Source organism: Homarus americanus, unplaced genomic scaffold (assembly GCF_018991925.1).
Source record: "Homarus americanus isolate GMGI-L3 unplaced genomic scaffold, GMGI_Hamer_2.0 scaffold46197, whole genome shotgun sequence".
Classification (NCBI taxonomy): Eukaryota; Metazoa; Arthropoda; class Malacostraca; order Decapoda; family Nephropidae; genus Homarus; species Homarus americanus.
The window spans coordinates 393,033-417,696 of NW_024723050.1; the positions used below are offsets into that span (position 1 = coordinate 393,033).

At 37.3% G+C, this 24,664-nt stretch overlaps 3 protein-coding genes across 3 annotated transcripts in view; all 3 read right to left on the reverse strand.

The window, feature by feature from the left end:
- Positions 1-5,057: 5,057 nt before the first annotated feature.
- LOC121863225 (tRNA-specific adenosine deaminase 1-like) lies at positions 5,058-6,939 on the reverse strand. The gene has a single exon (XM_042361714.1). It carries the CDS (start codon positions 6,937-6,939, stop codon positions 5,380-5,382), a length of 1,560 nt encoding a protein of 519 aa, XP_042217648.1. The 3' UTR covers positions 5,058-5,379.
- LOC121863228 (anaphase-promoting complex subunit 15-like) lies at positions 6,907-12,227 on the reverse strand. The gene is made up of 2 exons (XM_042361717.1): positions 12,090-12,227; positions 6,907-7,259 (listed from the first exon to the last, which is right to left on the reverse strand). The coding sequence occupies exons 1-2, from the start codon at positions 12,186-12,188 to the stop codon at positions 7,047-7,049; spliced, it is 312 nt and encodes a 103-aa protein (XP_042217651.1). The 5' UTR covers positions 12,189-12,227; the 3' UTR covers positions 6,907-7,046.
- Positions 12,228-12,268: 41 nt separating this feature from the next.
- The window catches only part of LOC121863226 (glyoxal reductase-like), a 28,263-nt gene continuing 15,867 nt past the window's right edge, over positions 12,269-24,664 (reverse strand). The window contains exons 5-8 of the mRNA XM_042361715.1: positions 19,949-20,067; positions 18,526-18,687; positions 17,918-18,122; positions 12,269-12,483 (exon numbers count right to left, since the gene is read on the reverse strand). Of these exons, the coding sequence (XP_042217649.1) occupies positions 12,341-12,483; positions 17,918-18,122; positions 18,526-18,687; positions 19,949-20,067 (629 nt within the window). The 3' untranslated portion in view covers positions 12,269-12,340. The remainder of the gene's footprint in view (positions 12,484-17,917; positions 18,123-18,525; positions 18,688-19,948; positions 20,068-24,664) is intronic.

Consider the following 24,664-nt stretch of genomic DNA (forward strand, 5'->3'; position numbering starts at 1 on the left):
GCGAGTTAATATTCAATACATTTCCTCCCATTTTAAATATCCCGCTTCTACTATTTGATGTAACTCAGTGGGCGGAGCTTAATAAGTAATGTCATCGCTAGCCAATCAGCGATGTTGGATGAAATCCTGCGGTCGCAAGTAAGATATTTATATTTACTTTATATATTTAATCAGTGGTTCCAATTAAAATATAACAAAAAATCTCCATTCCATACATTCACTGTACAACTTTTAATACCATCATAAGCCTTCAAAAATACGTAAATAAGAATTTCATTTTTATTTTCATTAGCGTAGATCCTATGGGAGTGAGGCTACCCGTTATCTACCTACCTTGTCCCACTCCTCCCTTGTCTGCTCATGTATAGTACCTGTATTACTGGAATTTTCGTGAGAAGGAGGTGAGCGGCTCGGCGCCCTAAGGAAGCCCCAAGGATAAATCATTGTGGACTATTAACATTATTGCTATTACAAATATGTTGCAATGCTTCTTGTATAGTTAAAAAAATGATCATCATATTCATACTTACAGTATATGATGACGTTTACCTCAAATCAGACCACCAAATTTGAAACCCATTGATGAATCCAGTGTGAATGTAGAGGAAAGACTTACGATAGAAGTATCCCTTCAATTTTGTTAATGTCTTTAGGCCTACATTCGTCTTGCCCGCGGTGCCCACCGTTTCTGTGTGGATGTCGGTCACACTAGAATAACCCGTTAGAGTACTGTACATCCGTCTTTCCTCACACAGCCAAACTGTGGAATGCTTTGCCTTCTTCTGTGTTTCCACACTCTTACAAATGTCTAGCTTCAAAAAGTTGGTTTTCCGGCATATTTGTGGTGTAGATTAATATAGCCTTTTCTCCTATTTTTAATTTATTTTTACTTTTATTTTTCCGCCCCCACAGGCCCGTTGTGGGTCGATGACCTGTGCTTGGGTGGGCTATTCCCCGTAAAATAAAAAAATGAAGCCTAGTTCAGTACCGTTGTATGGGTTGGAAGTGTGAACACTTAGCAGGCACCAGGAGGTTAGAGGCCTTTGAAATGTGGTGCAGCAGGATAACGCTAACAATGCATTACATGTATAAGAACACAATTGAGGAAATACCCTGTACTAAGATTGGCAAAATCATCAAGAGGAATACCGTAATTGAATTTTATAGAATAAAGAAAATTAATTACTTGGCTGTATAATTATGGATGAGAGGGTATTACAGTACTAGTAGAAATACATATAAGTAGGCAAAATTAAGGGCAGGAGGGCTAGTGGCATATGTAAGATCCCTCCATTGCTCTTGATAGTCTTTTCTCATGCTATTTTAAAGGCCTGTACTGTTCTTGATATCGTTGCTTGGACTGATAGATTGTTCCATTGATCTTCATTTATCATTGTATCTCTTGGTAATACAGGTATAGTTTATTTTGTCAATATTGCTAGATTATTAATACCATACACTGGGAAACTAAACAAAATTTCACTCGTTTATTTATTAGCAATTTTGTTAAAATTCATAACTACAAAAAAATCTTTGATTAAAGAAGCATATACTGTACAGGTACTACAGTACTAAATCATTCACAGGTTTTCCGTTATACTACAAAATAAGCCGTACAATAGACAGGTGGTCCCCGACTTACAAACGACCGCCGATACGAACAGAGTTAAACTTGAAATTAACAGTATTTTATTTACCCAATGACTTCTTTATTTACTTTCATTTACTGTATTTTGTCATTCTATTTCTTTTCTTTTTTTGTCCTAAATCAAGTGATTTTAGATGTATATAAGGACTTAGGCTATGATATAGTGGGATTTTGAACATTGTTCTGTAAGTATGGTATGCACATAGCATGTGTTCCGAATTGAGTACAAATCCGACTTAAGAACGTCCTCAGGAACGGAACCCGTCTGTAACCCGGGGACCCCCTCTATGGTTAAGTTCTTAATTATTACAAGAAATAATCATCATCTTACAAACCTATTAACCTTTTCACTATGGGGATACCACTTTTAATATTTTATTTGGCTGATGCCAGATTATTTTGTTCAGCACAGAGGGGATCCTTTACATAAGTGATTAAAATACTTGGTAAAAAGCAAATGTCTTCATAATCCGATGAAGTGATAATGTTTGTGAAGTTTGTGTACATCACAGAAAATACCTCAGTAATTCTGACTGGCACTTAGTATGAGCATTTATTTGTTGGTGCAAAGCATTACCACTTTTCCACGTCACTGAATATCAAACAGAAATCACGTACAATGAAAGACAAAAGTCGTGTCGTGAAATTTGGTGAAAACATATGCCACAGGGCTAAACTTTTGGTGTGCTCTGCCTTGTGGTAGGGGACTCTCATAATGTTTCATGAGTTATATTTAATCTTCGGACAAAACCGCGACACGAAAATTGTCTTTGATTGTACAATACACATTACTAATGTCCTTTGGTCAAGGACAATTTATCATGTACTGTGATCAAAACAGCAGTCCTCAAGTATTTTTAGAGCATTTACAAAGACTAATGAAGTTCATATAGAATATTGCAGACCATTATTGGGGTCAGACCAGAGGGGGTCCCAAACAAATAAAATGGTAAACAGTAATATTATACTCTATGACATTTCTCAAGTTTCAGGAGATACATAAAATCATACAAGGCACCATACACACCCATATGTGAGGTTTTAAGCTTACATTACATTCTAAACCAAGAGGCCAACTGAGAATGGGTACATAACTTTACAGTCGGGGAAATAAAAGGCATTAGAATACAGCACCATCCCAGCCATGCAGTTTCCTTGTATCACAGGCTTAGTCTCCAGTGTGCTGTATTCAAATTGTTCCTTAAGGGCTGTGCTGTCAGACATATGGGACCTACCAGGTATTTCAGTTTTTGGGGAGCGGGTCACCTACTCAGGGCTTGACAAATTCCTCCTGCCCCCCCCAGATAAGATTCACTGCTTTAAAACCAGGGACAAGTTGTATCATACTTCCCCCTCGACCAGGGGAATAAAGTAATACTGTACAGTATTCATAAATAACTGCCTAATGGGAGAAATACTTTTAGCAAATGGTAAATATAACATGAGTGGGAAGTGGAGTTTATCATAAGTTTCCAGGTTTGTGTATAGAAGAATGAAAAGTGCCAAAGTGAAAGTGGAAAAAGTATAAGGGCTATACACACTACAGTAGTTCATTTTTCCTCCAATCTTCAGCGCATTTTCTAAGGGTTGGAACTCTTTACTAACTGCGATTTTAAATAAAATATTTGATAACTCTTGTCTTTAACATGGTATAATTGGTACACAATACATCAGGCCCCCCGAGGCCTGATGGACCCTGATGTGGTTCATTGACCTGTGCCCAGGTGGGATAATCCCCATATAAAAAAAGACTGGTAAACATTAATGATTATTTACCTGGTAAATAAATGATTTAATGATTATTTACCTGAAGATTAATACAGGCTAAATAGTTATTTGATTCCCATTCTTACAGTATGTACCAAAACAAACTTCCCCTACTGCATGGTGCATTGCATCACCAGAATGGCAACCAGGTTAACTTATTGAGCAAATATGGGAATACCTCGCATTTTATTGTAATTTTTAGCAATGGAGCTGCTCGGCCATTGACAGCACATACTGTAATTTGTAGAATTGGTGTCTGTCGAGCCTCCTCCACTGTTTGTAGCTCTGGTGATCTAGCTTCTTAAATACACTTTGACCCTTCAAGACAGCTACCGCTGCCCCCATAAAAGTTTTTCCTCTTTTTTCGGGACCAAAACAAAGAAACAACCCGCTGCTGAAGCTTTCCCTCTTGAGTAACCTGTCGACCATGAGGGTTCTGCCATGTTTGTAGTTATGGTTTGAGGTTGGAGATGGACATATACGAGGTGCTTAAGAGACGGAGCAAATCTGACTGGACATAAGAGGAAAATACACAAGTGTGATAGCCCCTTAAGGAGGTGAAATAAAGGTGAAGTCAACAGGAGGAGTGGGCAAAATATAATGTTAGTGTACTGGTTTTTACTTTATACAGTGGTCCCTCGGTTAACGAACGGTTCGGTTAACGCAATTTTGGCTAACGAATTACCTTCCATAAGAATCTTCAATTCGGTTAACGAAAAAACTTTGATTAACGAAATCCTTATGAACATCACGTTTTGTTGTGAGCATCAGCTGATCAGCTAGTCTGCCAATTCAGTAATCTGTTCTATGTTTACATTCTTTTCCAGTGGAGTAAATATCAATAAAGTTGTGCTCTTTAATATTTTTGCATATTTTATATTAAAATTATTAGTCATTTTAACATTTATTTAACATATTGATAATATATGCAGTACAGGGAACTAATTTTTTGTGCTCCCATCAGCAGCTTGACTCAGCGACAAGGCGCCAGATTGGCTTTGTTTACAGTGGAGTGAACATCTATTTTGTTGGTGTTGGTGTCATTGAAATTGTTGGTAATTCTGAAATTTAGTTAACATATTGATAATATATAGCGCAGTGCAGTGTTGATTTAAAGAAAATAATCTTGAATTACACTTAGTGAACTTAAAATTTTATTGGTGAAATGACTGCAATAAGCATGGGTCCCCTGAAAGGTGATTTCTCCTCCATCCCCACTTCCTTCTCTTCTCCCTTCTCCTCCACCTTCTAATTCCCATCATCATCATCAACCAGGAACCTTCTACATACACACCTCAAAGTAAGTGTACTTTACTGCATTTTTTTTTACTTTGTAAGTGCTTTTCTGTGAGCTGGAACCAATTACCCAATATCCCATTGAAACAATGGATTCGGTTAACGAACGACCTTCTGGAACCAATTGTGGTCGTTAACCGAGGGACCACTGTATGTACCAATACTGTTTTTGGGATGAGTATATACTACATGATTTTGGCTACTATCTGAGCATGGGACAGGAATGAAATGCCTGTGTCGGGTAAAAAAAAATCAAATAAAATGTTCTCATTGGGACCCCTTTCCTATTTTGGGTTGGCTTCCTCCCCACTGACAGGGTAGTCAAAAATTGCAGGGGTTTACTATATGTCCTTTTTTCCATGCTATACATGTATGACTTCATTAGATTTTTTTTTTAATTACCAGGACCCCTGTACATATATTTAATGTTAACTTTCCGAGAAACATTGAATTTAAAATATTCTGAGCTGCATTATACAGTACAGGTACATACTGTTCCCTCTTTTTTGGGGTCATAACAACAGTCAGCAATTAAACACACAAATTAAAAAAAATTGAAGTATACTGTATACAATTAACAAATATTTCTAAAGTCATTGACAACATAACCAACAATTACTGTACTACTGTATAACTCATTATGATTTTTTTCATGCAATGAGGAATTATTAAGCTTTAAATTCCTTTACATAATTTGGTTTAACTGTCCAATTTGGTAGAACTTGATGTTTTAAGCTAACCCAAGCCTTGTAGTAATCATGTGCTTGACATTTCAATTCTCCATATGAAATATCACCTTGCTTAATAAGGCTATCCATGAATTCACTATGCTCACATAAGAAAGCCAGTACTCTGTGGAAGATGGCATGACGGCAAATACTGACCCAACTTTTAGGAGTGCCTCGATTCTTCTTGGTAGTGCCTAGCTTGCATCCATTAGTGGCAACCTCATGCTTGTCACCATGAATATTGCTGCTACTCCAAATGATACTGGTGGGGGATGCCATAATTTTGATTGTCTTAGAAGCATTTCTTGATACACAACTTTGAGAAAAAGGAAAATCAATATTAGAATGCAATATCACAGGTGTGACTAACTGGAATCCAAATGGAAGTTGGATATTTTTCACTTTCTCCTCAAATCTGCCTATGAGAGCCCGTTCCATTGCTTCCTGACTATAGGAGCATTTTCCAATTGTTATGGTCTCCACATATACAGGTGCATTAAGGAACAACATTAAGATTGCCCCTTGTGTACCTAAAACAGTCCATTTGAAAATCTTATCACTACAGGAGAGGGAGAGTGTGGGGTCCCCACGACCAGGCTTTGTGCGTAGAACACCAGTTACATGATAGTCAGTACCAGGCATTTTAGGATCTGGAGTTTCACCATCTATGCATTTTGCTCCTGTTCGATAGATATCTGATACTGTGTTCATCTTTCTGGTCAAACTTCTCTCAGTACTTGCCTCTGACTCTGAGGGAACATGCTGGTCATTAATAGTACTTAACTTCTTTACAAATTCTTTCCGAGATGTTTCTTCCACATTGTTGGTCTTCTTCACACAGACATTAGTAGAATCTTCAAGGTTTTCTTCTTCACTGGCATTAATTGTATTTACACTTACTTCATTGGTCTTAATTTTTTTTAAAGGTGGTTCCCCATCATCAATACCTGAAAAAATTTCTTCCGAATTTGTTGAGTCTTCCCCCTTCAAGTTAGAGATTTTACAGTTGTTGGAAGGGTTTTTCACTGTGGTGTCCTCTATGTTTTGCCCAAAACACTCTCCCCATTCCTGCTTGGGGAAAATAGATGCGTCACCACACGGAGTGTGGCTGGCATAAAAATGGAAACTAATGCCTGTCTTGAGTTTAAACTTACCATCTTTCTCCTCAAATATACTCACCAGACCTTTTGAAGCTTTGTCCACTTGATCAAGGAGATAAACCATAAAAGCTCTCCTTGCAATAACCTCTGCATGGCTGTCATGAATGACATCCCCTCTGGCTGGCAACTGCTTTGCACCAATACACTTTGACCCTGTTCCTAAAGCTACAACCTCTAATGCCTGGCTGTGATGGTCCTCTTTCAAGAAACAAGACAGTAGGGTCCATTCTGTATTTTCTTTTGGTTTACCGGTCTTTCCGAGGCTTTTAAATTTTGAAATGCAGGTTTTTGTAACTTCATCTCCAAAAATTTTCTCATATTTATGAATCATCTTCTTCATTTAAAAAAAATTAATTATTCTATAAATTTTCTAATAAAATATATTGTACAGTATATAGTACGTAAAGAATGATTATTAGTTGAAAAAGCCAAATGAATTAGTCTTGTCTAATGCAACATTGGATCAGAGTAATCATCATTCATTTCTGAGTCATCATCTTCTTCTTCATCATCATCATTGTCATCATCATCATAGTCATCATCATTGTCATCTTCTTCATCTTCACTATACTGTTCAGCAGCACTCTTTCCAATGGGCAGAATATCACCCCCCTTTTGCTGGATGCTCTGAATCTGTGTCTGATAATGCTGCTCTTGCTCCTGCAAAGGAATATGTACAAGAATAAAATACTGTGTATCCAGAAGTTTTATGCATGAGCATAACATGCAGTGGCGTGTCGTGAGAAAATGCTAGGGTAAGCAAATGACGCTTTCTTACTTGTAAAGTCACGAGATCTAAAAGAATTCTTTAGTAGATCACATACAGTCTGTGATCTAAAGAATTCTTTAAGATCTCGTGACTTTACAAGTAAGAAAGCGTCATTTGCTTACCCTAGCATTTTCTCACGACACGCCACTGATAACATGAGTTATAATGCACTGTATACTGTAGTGCACAATTATGTCAAGATTAAAATGCAATATGTTCCCCTTCATTAACTAATTGAAAGTAATCACCTTCATCCAACTTTACCTTATCTATTAAATCTTCTCTGCTCATAACAAGCTAAAGAGAAATGAGTACACCAAAGCTCATAAAAAGTTAAAAAATATATTTATCCTCATGCTGAGTAAATTAATATGATTGAAGCCTTCCAGTATTCTGGAGTGCTTCATTATTATTCAATTTGTTCAGTAAGTTGATTTGCCAAAGAGACTTCTATAGTTTTCTACATACAGTACTGTATAGGTAATATCACATAAAAACTTTTCTCCACTGGGAAATATGAAGCAAGTTACTGATATTCAAATAGAATTTGTTTAAATTTATTAATCATGGTTTTAATAATTGCAAGTATTAAATGGTGCATTAAAATTATGCAATATAAATGTTTTTTTCTAGTTTTTATCCATTTTAAGAAAAGTGCAAACAATAACTGAGAAAAAATACCAGTTTGGAAGTGACTCTTTACAGGACGGTCTGGGAGACAATATTGAGCAGAGAGGATGAGACTCAACTCAACAAACATACTTATAGTAGAACCTCTGTACACTGGAAATGACTTTATTTGGACTCTGAGGTGCTATGGACTGCCCCTCTATTCACCAGTCTGGATGGTTTCTGAGGCTTGCCGCACGTGTCTGAAGTCAAATCCTGCCTTCATACTTATTGTATCAGTGTACCGCACCTCGCTACCTACACTCATTTACGTGAATTTTTTATGAAGGGTACATAATATTATCTTTAATGGGGATACTTGAGGGTTTTAAGAAATGGGTAAAATTATGTAAAATACTGTACCTATTTCAAGAAATTGGCAAAATAAAAAAATGGCTTATGAAAAGAACAATACTTGCTCACTGAATAATGTACAGTGGTCTAATCAAAGATGCTGTAAGCCTAAAGGTGCATTCACATTTGCGTACATTTTGTCGCCAACGTGATCAACAAGAGGAAACATCGATCTAGTGCACGCAGCCACACCCTACGAGATATGGAACCCTGTGCCTCATATGGATGCATCTTTACAAAAGCTAAGACAGTGCACATGTAAACAGGTTGGGGGTGGTGGGGGTCATGCCAGGTGTTGCCACAATTGTCAGATTTATTTATTGATTCAATATTATATTCTAATATGATCAGCCTCTTATGGTGTATGATTCAACATAAAGATAATTAATATAACATCGTCAACAATAGAAAAAATACAATACCTGGTATGTAATTTGACTTGAAAATAAAATGACAAGCTGTATCGGAAAGAATTCACTCAGGATGCAATCCAGGAGAGAGAGCTTTCATCAAATTAGCTTTCAGGAGAATTTATTATAACAGACTGTGCTGTACAGTATACTGTATTTGATATGGAGATACCTTCCTAACAACATTATTTATTACCTTTAACTGGCATATGATGGCTCGATTTGGTTACTTGTGCAATTAAACAACTGATTAATGAATAAATCAGGGAATATGCAGATGCATTATACACTACAACAGTATTGTACTCGGGCATTTTTCTATAGTAAAAAGCAATTACTACTGACCTCAGAATACATCCTAATATCAAGTGCACATCGCTTCAAAATGGCCTCAAAATGCCCATGATATTGGTCAGATTTAAAAGAAAAATTCTGGGGATCCCCCAGCTGGGTGAGCTCGCTCTGCTCGCCATGTTCCCTCACCCACAACTTCTTGGACCCACCCCCCTTTGATATTTCTGGATCTGGCCCTGTACTGTACAATATTATTTATAAAGTGTGTGATAAATACACTCCATTATTATTTACTAAGTGTGGGGGACCTAGGACAATCAGCTGTTCGTGCTTTAGAAACAAAATACCAGGAATTTAATAAGATTCAATGAATCGCCTGGGGCCGAGAGTGGGATTTTTTCTCGGGAAAGTATATTATTTTACAATAATGTTGTATCAACCTGGAACCAAATGAACCTAAATAATATGGGAATTATGGTGAAAGTGTATAATAAAGACGTGTTAAAGGGGCCGATCACATCCCACTGGGATGATTGTCTGTTTTATGCTATTTAATGTAACTTAACCATTTAACCAAGATAGTAAAATATAAGATTAAACAGACGATCGTCCAAGTGGGATGACACCAAAGGGTCCTGGGGAGGGAGCCACCCACCTGCATTACCTCCCACCTGTTGCTCCCAGATGTACCCTCATCTTCCAATTTTTTTCTTTTTTCATAAGGTGCATGAGCACATCAAAATTATTTTTCCACAAATTCTGTACTGTAGTTACCAGTACTTACATAATACAGTAATTTACAGTCATAACGGTGAAAATATTTTACAGCCACTATCTCCGATTTTCTTTAAACGGTCTAGATGTGCAGGGGTTTTTTCTCTCCAAACTGGGGTCTGCTCCAATTAGTCCAGTGTATCGAGGTATTACTGTACAGGCATCCCTCTATATATAAAAATTCGCTTATACGAATTTCTGAAATTACCACGTCTATTTTGTGTTACAAAAACTTCCCCCATTTATACAAATTTGGGTACTGGTAAAAATTCAAACTGCACACCCCGGCTGAGGGAGGAGTTATGTTATGGTTATGTTTAAACTTGTAAATTTGTGTATACACTGTACCTGTATACACATATCTTTCTTCATATTTTTTTCATTCAGTGTACATGCATGGAATCTTACATACAGAATGTGTAAAACTATAAATAAATACTGTAATTATCATAAGGTCAAAAACATAAAGGGAAAAAACCATTTCTTCTTGCAGCACCAAGAGTTAGCAAGATAAGCAGAGGGGAGTTATTTTATGATTATTTTTCAACACGTAGTTTTAGATAGATCACTTCAACTTTCTTCACTATTTTTGTTACTCTGTTACATGCACACACACAATCCTACATTCATAATGTGCAAAAAAATAAATAAATAAAAAATCATAAGGCAAAAAGCATAAAGACAATAAATATTTCTTTGTGTGTGTAAGTGGGGAGAGAGCGTTGCTAAGGGTCTGCAGATGCAGCTGGGCTGCGTTGCTATGGCGACTCTTGAAGCGGCCAGGATTTATGTAAATGGGGTTGCTGTTTTAAAATTTGATTTAGCTTTTCTTTAATAGTTTTAGCTGCATATTTTCATGTAGATATTATTAATAAAATTGTTAATGTGTTAGATAGTAAACTACAGTAGTTGTGTACTATTTATCATTAATTAGGTAGGCGTTTTCTCGTTTGTGAGCCGATTTCATGTTTTTGGGGTATTTTTGTCATTCGGGAACTGAACCATATTTCCCCATTTGTTCTGTTATTCAAGAAACAAAAATTTACTTTACAAATGCTCTTTTCTTTTCTTTTTAACCTAACCCCTCCTTCTATCGAGGGATGCCTGTATGAGAAAGAATAGAAAGAATAAAAGGAAGAAGACAAAAGACTAGAAAACAACAATACAGTGGTCCCTCGGTTAACGAACGCCTCGGTTAACGAAATTTCGGTTAACGAACTGCCTCCCATAAGATTCTAAAATTCGGTAACGAACAAAAATTCGGTTAACGAATTTCTTACAAACTGACCTCAACATGTTTTCGCTTGCACTGGCCGGTCAATCAGCTTTAGTATTAGTCCGCCAATACATTAATCGCTTCTAGGGCTTAAATTCCTTACTATTTTAGTAAATATCAAGAAGTTTATACTATTCAAAAATTTTAAAAGTTTAATATTCAATTTTTTAGTCACTTTAACAATTATTGAACATAATTGAAGGCAAAGTGACTAGTTTAATGCGCGGCATCCAGCCTCTTAACACAGCAAACAGGCGTTAGTCTCTCTCTGTTTTCACTGGAGGTAACATCTTGCTTGAGACTCTCTTCAACTAAACGCTTTTTTTCTGTGTTTCCAAGCAAATTATTGGTCATTTTGAAATATATTTTACATATTGACAATATATAATGCAGTGCAGTGTTGATTTAAAGAAAGTAATCTTGAAATACACCAAGAGAACTAAAATTTTATGGGTGAAATGGTGCCATGGGGTGACTTCTCTTCCACCCCAATGCCTTCTCTTCTTCCTTTTCCTCCACCCCCATTCTAATTCCCATCATCATCATCCTCATCCAGGAGTCTTCTACATACACACCTCAAAGTAAGTGAACTTTTCTACCATTTTTGTTGAATTTAGGCAATTTTCGGTGAGCTGGAACCAATTACCCAAAACCCATTGAAACAATGGTTTCGGTTCACAAATTTTTCGGTTAACGAACAACCTGCTGGAACGGATTGTGTTCGTTAACCGAGGGACCATCGTACGTATACAAAGAATAGGAATAGTGTAGCAATAATTCAACAGGTGTTGTGGATCTATCCACAGGTAACCATTATAAATTTGTCTAACACCTATCCTTATGGAAAATAATTTCTAAATACCGGTACTGTACTATACATACAAGCACTACATTGTAATTATAGTACACTGTACACCCCTTTGACAACCACTACACATCCTTACCTTGAGCTCCAGGGCAAGGTCAACAGGCTTGTCTACCTGAAACCATGCTGGGTCCACGAGACGAGGAGTCAGACTTGGGTATAGTGGAAGTTGAGCCATTATGTCAGGAGATTTTTAAACAGATTGATAAAAAAATTCAGCATCTGTATCTCTGAAAGGTTTTCATTCTTAGACTGCTATTCAAGATTATAGATTCAATTTACTGCACGTACAGTAGTAAGGTCAGTGTAACAATTATACAGTATTGGTAACTAAAATACAACTAATGGATCCCAGGCGTATTTTTTGTTTATGTTTAAATTGGAGAGAGCCTCCAAATCCTCTGCACTTAAATCAAAGTCCAACTGGATATTTTCTCTGATGTGCTCCTCATTAGTGGATTTAGGAAGAATACCTGTAAGGGAGAAAAGATAACTTATTAATTCCCTTATCATATTCAAAACCCACTGATGTTAAATACTGTATACAGTACAGTGGTCCCTCGGTTAACGAACACAATTCGTTCCAGAGATAGTTCGTTAACCGAAAATTTCATTAACCGAAACCATTGTTTCAATGGGATTTTGGGTAATTGGTTCCAGCTCACTGAAAATTGCATACAAAGTAAAAAAAAATGCAGTAAAGTACACTTACTTTGAGGTGTGTATGTAGAAGGCTACTGGTTGATGATAATGATGGGAATTAGAAGTGGGGGTGGAGGAGAAGGGAGAAGAGAAGGAAGTGGGGGTGGAAGAGAAATCACCCCATGCTTGATGCCATCATTTCACCCATAAAATTTTAAGTTCACTAGGTGTAATTCAAGATTATTTTCTTTAAATCAACACTGCACTGCACTATATATTGTCAATATGTTAAATAAATTTCAGAATGATCAATAATTGTACTGTAAAAACGTAAAAATACTCTGTGTTCAAGAGACCCACACGCAAGATGTTTCCTTCACTGAACAGAGACACAACTGAGGCCTTGGTGGGTGAGTGATGTGGCTGTTGGGCACACCAAAAACTAGTTCCCTGGACTGCAATTATGTTAAATAAGTGTTAAAATGACTAAAAATTTTAATATAAAACTTGGAAAATTATTGAATAGTACAACCTTTTTGATATTTACTCCAATTTTAACGAATGTAAGCCCTAGAACCGATTTCTATATTGGCGGACTAATCTTCCAGCTGGTGAGCAAGCCAAAGCATGTCGAAACATGTCGAAACATTTTTGTAAGAATTTCGTTAACCGAGGGACCATTGTATATATATTCTGCTGACATTGAAATAATTTTCCATTTAAACCATCTAAATCACTTAGAGACATGGATGACAACTAAGGTTTTCCAATGCACATAAATATTCTATCAATTGTGCCAAAATGAAGAGACTAAAGACAGCAGATGCATGAGGTAAAGCAAATGACAATGACCTCTAGAGATATACTGTATTGTACTGTGCATGCTTGGAAGTTACATTAAGCTGCCATACTACTCAAATAAAATACACTTGTACAGTAATCCGATTAATGATTGAAATAAATTTCTCTATCATTCTCAATCCTTTCTGGGACTTCTGCACCTTTATGCTGGGTGGAGCAAGAGGTGCAGAGGTCTCAAGGTTATAATAGTGTACCAAAATAAACCCACTTCAAGCCTTACCCCAGTACAGTATACATGTACTGTACATTAATAAAATGCAATCTAAATGAAAATATGCAGCTAAAACTATTAAGGAAAAGCGAAATCAAAGTCTAACACAGCTGCTAGTGGTGCCATTTGCATAGACACTGGCTGCTTCACGTGTGCCTGCTCTTAAGCTATAGCAACCAGCTTGGCCGCCTCTGTTGACTTTTAGCAACGTTCCCTCCCACACTGTCACACACAAAGAAATTTTTATTCCCTTTATGTTTTTGACCTTATGATAGTTATTTCATGTACTTTTTTGCACATTAAGTATGTAGCATTGTGTGCCCATGTAATTGAGTAAAAAGAAGTGAAGAAACTTAAGACTATCTATCTGAAACTACAAGTTGAATATAATCATTACATATCTCCCCCCAGCTCATCCTGCTAACTCTCACTGGTGCACAAAGAAATATTCATACCCTTTATTTTTTCCACATTCTGATGCAAATGGTAAACCTGACCTCTACAATTCTTTAATATTTTTTCAAGTCCTCTTTATAGCACAAGGTTTTCAACAAGTGATCTAGGAGGTACTTCCACTAAGACAACCCCTGTGTGGGTCTTCCCTTGGTAGGGGACTTTACATGTTCAAATAGTACAGTATGTTGTACAATACTGTCCAGTGGATCAGTTAGTGCTGTAAACAGTTTCTCTATTAGTGAAGCAGTATAGAAGCAAAGCTTGGAACTCCAAGTCCATTGCTTACTTTAACCTCTGGGCTTCGGGCTATGGTCGGTAAACCCCCTGGTCATAGTCGCCCCTGATGTTTGCCTTAACAATGTAAAAGATGTCTCTAGCAACTGTGCTCCACCACAGACCCTCCGACCAAAAACATACACAGTTTCACAGTGGAAACTCATAGATACTTAAAACTTTATATTGTATTATAATTATTTGATTTATTTTCCACTTTCTGTACATAAAAGAAAGAAGAAAATTACAGTGGTCCCTCGGTTAACGAGATTTCGGTTAACGAGTTACCTTCCAAAAGATTCTTAACTTTGGTTAACGTGCAATCCCTCAATTAACGAGTTTCTTACGAGCCGACCTCAACATGTTTTCACTTGCATTTGGCAGTCCACCAGCTGTAGTATTAGTCCACCAATACAGTAATCGGTTCTAGGGCATATATTCCTTACCATTTTAGTAAATATCAAGAAGTTTATACTATTCAATAATTTTTAAAGTTTAATATTAAATTTTTCATTTTAACAATTATTGAACATAATTGAAGGTAAGGAAACTAGTTTTATGTGCGCCATCCAGCCTGGCAACACACGAAACAGGCGCCAGTCTCTCTGTCTTTTCAGTGGAGGTAACATCTTGCTTGAGGCTCTCTTCAACTAAATGCTTTTTTTCTGTGTTTGCAAGCAAATTATTGGTCATTTTGAAATTTATTTTACATATTGACAATATATAATGCAGTGCAGTGTTGATTTAAAGAAAATACGCATAATCTTGAATTACACCAAGAGAACTAAAATTTTATGGGTGAAATGGCACCATGGGGTGACTTCTCTTCCACCCCAATGCCTTCTCTTCTCCCTTCTCCTCCACCCCCATTCTAATTCCCATCATCATCATCATCATCCAGGAGCCTTCTACATAAACACCTCAAAGTAAATGTACTTTCTACCTTTTTTGTTGAATTTAGGCAATTTTCAGTGAGCTGGAACCAATTACCCAAAAACCCATTGAAACAATGGTTTCGGTTAACGAGTTTTTCGGTTAACAAGCAGCCTTCTAGAACGGATTGTGCTTGTTAACCGAGGGACCACTGTATGTGTATCTACCCAAAATTACATAAACATATATATATATATATATATATATATATATATATATATATATATATATATATATATATATATATATATATATATATATATATATATATATATATATATATATATATATATATATATATATATATATATATTACAATGTACAATGGGATAAGGGAAGAGATGAGGGGTATCCACTGGCCTGACTCATTAAGACACAAGAACGCAGACACTACGCTGAATATCATAACTAGTAAAGTGACCCATTTGATCAATAAATATATACCTAAGACCAAACCCAGTGCCTCTAGGAATACGAGGGGATCCCTACACATGAACCATGCGGCGGTAGACAGAGTTAAGAAGAAAACCCAGAAATTCAAGACGTGGATTGGGTCAAACGATGAGCAGGACAGGAGGATGTATGCAAGAGCCAGAAACCAAGCAAAGATTGAGTGTAGAAGGGCTGAAAAGGAGTTCCAGAGGCTGGTTGGAAGCGAGGTCAAGTCAAACCCAAAGGTGTTTTACCGCTATGCAAAGTCGAAATTAAAAACGCGAGTAGGAGTATCAGACCTGAGGCCTGAAGATGGTAGTAACGCAGATTCTGACAGGATAAAGCCGAGACACTGAACAGCTTCTTTTCCTCGGTGTTCACAAGAGAGGATGTGATTAACCGTTCTGCGCTTGAGGACAGACGGTTTGACACAGCACTGACCCACATTGTGTTCACAGAAGAGGGTATTAGAAATAAACTGTCAAAGCTAAAGGTCCATAAGAGTCCCGGCCCTGACATGGTGCATCCTAGAGTCCTAAAGTGCTAAGAGAGTTGTGCAACGAGCTTGCCGAGCCCCTGAAGATCCTGTTTTGTAAATGCACTGGATGAACAAAAGGTCCCCAGTGAATGGAAAGTGGCTTATGTGAGTCCTATCTTCAAGAAGGGCGATCGTCACTCCACGAACAACTATAGACCAGTGAGCCTGACCAGCATAATATGTAAAGTACTTGAGAGTATTATCAGAGATGCAGCGATGGAACATCTATTACAAAACAACCTTGTAAAGGATTGCCAACACGGTTTTATGCCGGGACGCTCCTGCTTAACACAGTTGCCCCGCTGTTGCTTGTTTGTTTCATAAATGACACGCCTGACGTTGTACACTCCTCCATGCAAATGTTTGCCGATGACGCCAAGTTATTTCGGGAAATCAAGAACCAAGCGGACTGTGAAGAGCTGCAGAAGGACCACTGCGGGCTCCAAGAATGGTCGAAGAAATGGCTGCTGAGATTCAATGTCACGAAGTGTAAGAGGATGCACCTGGGGCGTACCAATGGTAAGGAGGCGTATCATATGTCCCAACAGGATGAAGAAACTGCCTTATTTGAGACTGAATGTGAGAAGGATCTAGGTGTGCATGTTGACAATGAGCTGAAGTTCTCAGGCCATTGCGAGAAGAAGGTAAATCAGGCAAATAAATTATTGGGCCTTATAAGAAGGTCGTTCAGATATCTAGACGGTCCATCCCTCGTAACGATCTTCAAGAGTGAAGTGCTTCCCCATCTGGAGTACTGTCACCCCGTCTGGTCCGCGAGATATGCTTGGGACTGTCAGTTGGTTGAAAATGTTCAAAGGAGGGCCACCAGACTGGTGCCTGCACTTCGGCACCTCAGCTACCCTGAGAGATTGGAGCGCCTGAACTTGCCTAGCTTATACTACAGACAGGCAAGGGGTGACCTAATTGAGGTGTATAAGCATCTCAAGGGGCACTACTCAGTTGAGTGTCCTTAATTGGAGCTGGCGGACGCTCGCCCCACAAGGGGTCACAGTTCAAGATTGAAGAAGCTGCAAGTCCAGAAAACTGTGAGGGCAAACTTTTTCGGAGTGAGAGTTGTGAACTCTTGGAACAATCTACCAGAAAGTGTTGTGAGAGCACCGAGTGTGACGTCTTTCAAGACAAGACTTGACCAACACTGGAGTAGGTTCAGGTACATTCAGGAGCCGGTGCATGCCCAGTAATTGCCAACAGTGTGTAACAGAGACGTGACCGATCACCCAAGCGGCTGACGAGCCGATCATTTGGTGAAGAGGATAAAAGAAAAGGAAAAGTAACAGACATGACTGATTGCCCAAGCGGCTAACGAGCCGATCAGTGGTGAAGAGGATAAAAGTAAAAGTTGGAGATCCATAACCCGAGTCAGTCAGTCACAACATTCTGGAACAAAAATTCTACTTGAACTAAGTCAGTCAGTTATGGGTATTGGGATGACTGGAATTTTATAGTCTCATGGGTTAGAGCCTTCATAAATTATCTTCATGGTAAAAATTTATACAGTATTTTTGAAATTTCATGATACACCAAATTATTCAATACTGACCAACACCCTGTTGTGTAGCCCAACGGAGCAACACCTGGGCAGGAGAACGTGACAGCCTACTGGCTACACTGGTGACCTTTTGGTCCTGTAACAGTGGGCTCTCCTTCACTGTGGTTCCCAGGGAGGAATACGCTTGAAAGGTAATTCCTTGGCTGCAACAAAACTGCTTCAGTTCACTTTGAAGATAATGTGGGTGGTACTCCACCTGTAGGCAACAAAGGACATGGTTCACAAATCACTACAGACAAAAGAACTGTGATGGTTCATGGGACCACTGTGTGACACTACGGTACTGTAGTGGGTATCTTTCCTTTGTAACTTTATTACTTTTTGGAATGCTTTTTCATATACAATAAAAATCGAATATGCCTAGCACCAGTTTATTAGAGATGAATAAGGAATCTGCCTTTACTTAAATAAAGTAAAATGTGTTTGACAGATCATTGAAATGTACTGTACAGTATATAATAAACATTTTCAAGAGGATAACACAAAAGCTTGGAGAAAAATTTAAACCTATGAGGAGGGTTCCATCTGTGCTTCCCTTAACATGAGTTTCCTTGTCCTTAAATCATGCTTGTCTTCGACAAAACATCAGAAATTTTTACCTGGTTTACATGAGGCACAACTGAAGCATGCTGGAGCAGATCTTTCAGCTGAGCCACAGAATAATTTGAAACACCTATGGCACGAACTTTGCCAGATTTGTAGATCTCCTCCAGGGAAGCCCAACTCTGATTCCGCAATTCTCGGTTTTTTGGGTCTTCAGGCTATTAAGAGAAACAGCTAGTATAAAAGTATTTCTTAACCTGGCAATATACACATAATGGAACAGAAAATTTGAACCAAAAAAATAATCAGTGATTTTAATGCACGTTATAAAAAAAAAATCCACTTGTTTATTCTTATGAAGACTAGATAAATACAAGAATATTGTATTCTGATTATTTGTAGAATTTTACCATCTTATTGTTATATCATCTATTAATAATTTCTAGTTATAAAAACCCTGAAATGAGCTTCATGTAATGGGCTTAAAATTTTAGAACTGGTAAAAAAAAAATTATTCAAAATTTCAATACAATATAATTATACCCCCGTAATGTACACAAGATGTTAAAGACTGCAGCGTATCTTTGTCACTTTATTATACTGTACTGTAATATAGCTGTGGAACCAGGTGTTGACAGTTTTGCTTTTGAGGGGCAGCTCATAGCTATGTGTGTGACTACACTATCATCTACACTACATCAACTACACCACCATCTTCACTACATTCACTACACTATTGCACTGTGACTCTCTTCTTCCTCCCCTCTATTTATTTATTTTTAATGTTTTATCTTTTTAGCCCAATCTAAAAGAAGTATGCATGCAAAGTTTCATGTCCCTAGGTTTCATGGTCTTGGGGCTACAGCACTGACTGACATACGCTCGCACTAACGCACGCACGCACGCACGCATGCATGAATTACACCACGTGAGGCCCTCATAACACCATCTGTGAGGGAATTACTACACCACGTGAGGGCATAACACCATCAATTACTACACCACGTGAGGCCCCTCATAACACCATCTGTGATGGAATTACTACACCACGTGAGGCCCCTCATAACACCATCTGTGAGGGAACTACTACACCACGTGAGGTCCCTCTTAACACCATCTGGGAGGGAGTTACTACACTACGTGTTTGCTGTTCAACACCTACATTAATCTGTATGTTCACTGTATGTTCCTTCACCTTTCTCTAATGAAGGCTTTTGTTAAACCACCAATGTATGTAATAAGTCATTCATGTCCAATGTATATTTTCAGCCTTCGGGCTGCAGAACTTTTCAATAAACCGTTAATTATTATTATTATTATTTATTATTACATGCACACACACACACACACACACAGTATTGTACTGTGAATAATAATACAGTACAGGTACAGAAATATCTAAACCTAAGCATTTGTTAATCACTTAACACATTTAATATAAAGCCATCAAACTTATATAAAATTATGTCTAAACTTCACCTTGAGATTCTTGACTCCAGGCCAGTGAATTAAGAACAGGTCAAGGTAGTCGAGCTTCAAGTTGGAAAGAGATAAGTAAAAAGCTTCTTTGCACTTCTCTCGCCCCTGATCACTAGGACCTAGAATTATACACAGTTCCATACCTGTATTACTGTAGTTTTATACACTGAAAATCTCTAATTACACATTAAAAAGTCTCTCACATGTACAGAGAGCAATAAAAAATTGATGTTTGAAAACCAAAATACCGTAATTAGGAATTTTTATGACTATCTTCAGATTTATGTTGTAACCATAACTTATAACAGAGCTTTTAATGTGTGAGAAACATGGAAATTTTTGAGAATGATGAGAGTTAAATCAGAGCAAAAGTTGTTAGTATATTTATGGTTTGAGAATAGCTGAACAGAAACGAACTCTTTAGAAGTTTTCATTGATTCATTTGCAGTTCAAATTCAAATATCTAAGTTCTCCAGTTTAGTTAGTAACTGCAAACTATGTTAAAATTTCTTGTTATTTTAGATGCCCACCATATATGATATTAAGAAGCAATGTGATGAACTCGTAACGTTCGCATGGTATTATCTTTTTCCCTTTTTTTCTTTTTAACGGGGAATAGCCCGCCCAGACACAGGTCACCGACCCACAATGGGGCAAAAAAATAAAAGTAAAAAGAAATAAAGAATAAAAAATAAAAAGATTACGTATATTAATCTACAACACGAAGATGTCCGAAAACCAGCTTTTTAAAGTGAGACAGATTGTATGAGTATGGAAACACAGAAGGCAGAGTATTCTACAGTTTGGCTGTGTGAGGAAAGAAGGATGTACTATAATGGGTTATTCTTGTATGACAGACATCCACAGAGAAAAGGTGGGCACCGCGGGCAAGATGAGTGTTACGAGCCCATAGCCTTGTCGGCAGTACTGTACAGTACACTGGATGCTAAATCCACCGAACATACCTATGAACAGCAAGGCTCTACTGAGATAACTTTACTGGATTCTTTTACCATGCTTTTGATTGTGTCACTTATAGCTAGGGAGTACGGTACAGTACTGTATTCATGTAAGGCATTTCTTCCTTTTAAGATTTAAATTATAATTGTCTTAACTAGTGATAAAAATTATTATTAATTACCTATTAGGATGGTGCTTGTGAGCAGTTTGTTCATTACATAAATCTGCCATGACCTTTAAATTCTTCCTTGGGGAATGAAAAGTATATATTCAGTGATATCTCCGTTAGCTGGAACAATTGGTGAAGAGCACTTCCGGGAATGAGAGATTTCCAGGAAACGAGGCGACTCTCAAAGCCGGAAAAAATCTATCCCCAGAATTTTCTGGGTAATGGAAAAATTTTCTCAGAAGTTCAAGAATTACCCATTACATCATCTCTCAAACCTGGAAAAATATCCCCCATCCTCGGAAATTTACAGGTACAGTGTACCGGAAAAATTTACTCGGAATTTCCGGAAAATGTGTCTGATTTTCATCCCTCAAACCCAGAAAAAACTCCCCTATCCCCAGAATTTTGCAGGTATCGGGAAAAATTTATCGGAATTCTTAGGAAAATGTGCCCCTCGGAAAACCATTCCCAAAGGTCAAATTTTCCGGAAATTTACGTCTTTGAGAACGATTTTCTGAGAAAATTTCAATTACGGCTATCGGAGAGTTCTGGGTTTGAGGGATTCTGGCTATATGAGATATTACTACTGTACTGTATTGCACATAACTTCAATTTAAGTATTTATCTATGTTTAATTTGTGACTTTATTCGTAACTTATTTTCTTGTGCATATGGGTGTTTTTTATATTTAGTTCCAGGGCAGTTAGCTATATCATTAGTTTACTTGCTATCACAAACTCTTTAGAATTTTTAGCTTCTAAACATTGATTTTTTCTTCACATACTGTATTCACCTTTTGAATAGTCATATTCAGTACAGTACTTTAAGTCATATTTTGGCAAGTCTGTCTCCATCCTTTAGTAACTGACATTTGCTTCATGATTAGTTTAACTCAAGATTGTTTCCCAGTAGAAAGTGGAACTTAGTTCACAGCTAGCATGGTGACACTAATACTTTACTTGAAGAGATTTGATCAGTCTTTTTACCACTCAGAATTTTTCATCTTCTACAGAAAGATTTTCTTATTTTCACTCTTCTTACCAGCCTATATTAATGTACACTAGCACCAAAAAGTATCGGTACAGGGCGAGATCGACGAGTTCCGAAACGATACATATACACTGTGATGTCGGGAAGGTTGGTAAGTGTATCCTCATAACCCCCCCCACCCTCCTCCACTAGGTGTTGCCATATGGCTGACAATCAGGGCTGCCAACATACGGCTGGAACAACTCGCCTTTCCCAATACCTATCGTCACTGGTCTCAAATTGTTCACACTACAGGACGCACCGATACCTTTTGTTGCGAGTGTACAATGTGCATGGAAGGTTCATGGATTTCTATCCATTACTTTCTTATCTGAGCCTTTTTATCAGTTTCATGGAGTGAATAGTTTTTGTTTTTTCAATAACTACCAAACACTGTGTATACCTATTCTGATTGGACCAATGCCTTTATAAGATGACAAATTATTTTGTCCAAATCAGAACTACTGTATGAGTTTCACACTCTAATCTTGAGTCATCATCAACCTGTTTGGTACTGAACAGTTCATAAAGTTAATTTTCCACATAAGGCACAAGACATATCATTTGTAGGCCATGAAACAAAGATTAACCATGGAAATCCCATTTCATGGCAGAGGGGAAGAGTCAAGTACTGTAATTTGGAATCTCCTCTTCTCTCTAGGTGGGGTTCCTAGTCAATGGGGAAAAGGTGAGGATTGCACTTCACAAGTCCAATTTATGACAGAGTTCCAAATCACAAGACCTGGCAAGGGACTTGTTCATCTGTACAGGTATGAAACCAGGGTTTTACTGCACAGATTTCTAAGTCAGAAAAACAAGATTTTTTTTTTCATGAAAACCTTTATTCCCAACACATCACAGAATAATCAGGACCTGATTTAATCACAGTTACAGTATCAACAAAGACATAAGTGACACAACAGCCTACAACTGGATTGTTGGGTTGAAGTATCTACTGTATCAGAGCTACATGGCAGTGTGGCTGCCTAACTACTGTTATGTCTAATTAAGAAATAAAAAACATCACCCTTGCACCTCAACTGATTGTAGTTACCGGTACACTACAATGGCAAAGCACCCAAACATATATTGCCAGACTAGTTTGAAATATTCTAATGCAGTAAATTCTAAGAAGCAAATGTACTGTATTGTAATACAGTACTTGCATTGAGGTGAAGAAAATATGTCACAAGAATAATTGTTTTAACACAAAAAGCTTGAATTAGTGAATTCGGTAGCTTGTCCCTTGAGTGGCCAAACTGCTTTCTTAACTATACATCTGGAGAATAAAGTAAAAGCATTAGAGCATCTAAACTTGTGTCTATTGTTTTTCTTAAAAAATTTATACCAAAAATAAATTCTTATAACCAATCAACTTTAATATAGATAAGAACATAAGATGCAGATCAATCCCATGACTTTTCCTTAAGAATCTGGAGGCATCATGAATGATGTACCTAATAGAACTTTTGGAAACACTCACTCGCACAAATGCTTCCTCCAAGTAAAATTTTGGAGTGATGATTATGCCATTTATGCCATACTGACCAGAGGGTTAAAAGGCTACTACACAGGGTGATTATTTTATTCGAGAACTCTAAATAATTCCCATACACCAAAAAGCTTACCCGGTATCAGTTAGGAACCTAATATTTCCGTAAATGTACCCAAATGTAACAAAGACGTGACATGATCCTGAGAGTTATCAGGTACCACGTGCCCTATCAGTAGCATTTAATGGTTTTCACTCAGTCAACACTATGGTAATGACTGAGTGACATTATACATTTACACAAAATATTAGGTTCCTAACTGATATGCTTTTTGGTGTATGGAAATTATTTAAGATTCTCGAATAAAAAGATCACCCTGTGTAATAGCCTCTAAGTCTAAACCATCTGGTCAGTATAGCCATACATGATACAGCAGAACTGTAAAATGAGGCAGTAGTAAGGCTGGATCAGTTTAAAATTCCCCATGCACTGCCGCACTACAGTTTTGAATCAAAGGGCTATCCCACATGGCTACTGGGCAATACAAATTATTTTATCTGCTTAATGCTTCAGTTATACAGAAATAATGAGATGGAAATAATTTGTCAGTATGTATATAAAAAAAAAAAAAAAAAAAAAAAAAAAAAAAAAAAAAAAAAAAAAAAAAAAAAAAAAAAAATAATAATAATAATAATAATAACAATTGTTACAAGTTTCTGATAAGGAGTGGATCCTTATTACTGTTCTGACCCGTCCCAACGACCAGGTCATAAGTCGAATTGGTCATAAGTCGAAAAGGCGAAAATAATACATAGAAATTCTAAAATGGGTGTCTCTTTTTCTTCTCAGCACCACGAGAACTCTCACTTTTATGCTTGCCAGCCATTTTAAAGGGAATTACAAACGAAAATTTTGTCAGTACACAGCGCGATCACTAGCGTCTGTACTAGTAAATACGTAATTTGAAAAATATTTTCTAAGACAACAGCGGTCGTTTGTCCGGGTTGTCGTAAGTCGAGTATGTCATAAGTCGAGGAGTACCTTTAGAGTATAAACAAACAATCA

Bases quoted from the DNA above. Each gene is read 5' to 3' on its own strand.
- LOC121863228 (XM_042361717.1), bottom strand. From the start codon at position 12,188: ATGGCTCAACTTCCACTATACCCAAGTCTGACTCCTCGTCTCGTGGAC. The intron at 7,260-12,089 runs GTAAGGATGTGT...ATTCCTTTGCAG, and splicing joins ACCTTGCCCTGGAGCTCAAG to GAGCAAGAGCAGCATTATCA.
- LOC121863225 (XM_042361714.1), bottom strand. From the start codon at position 6,939: ATGAAGAAGATGATTCATAAATATGAGAAAATTTTTGGAGATGAAGTT.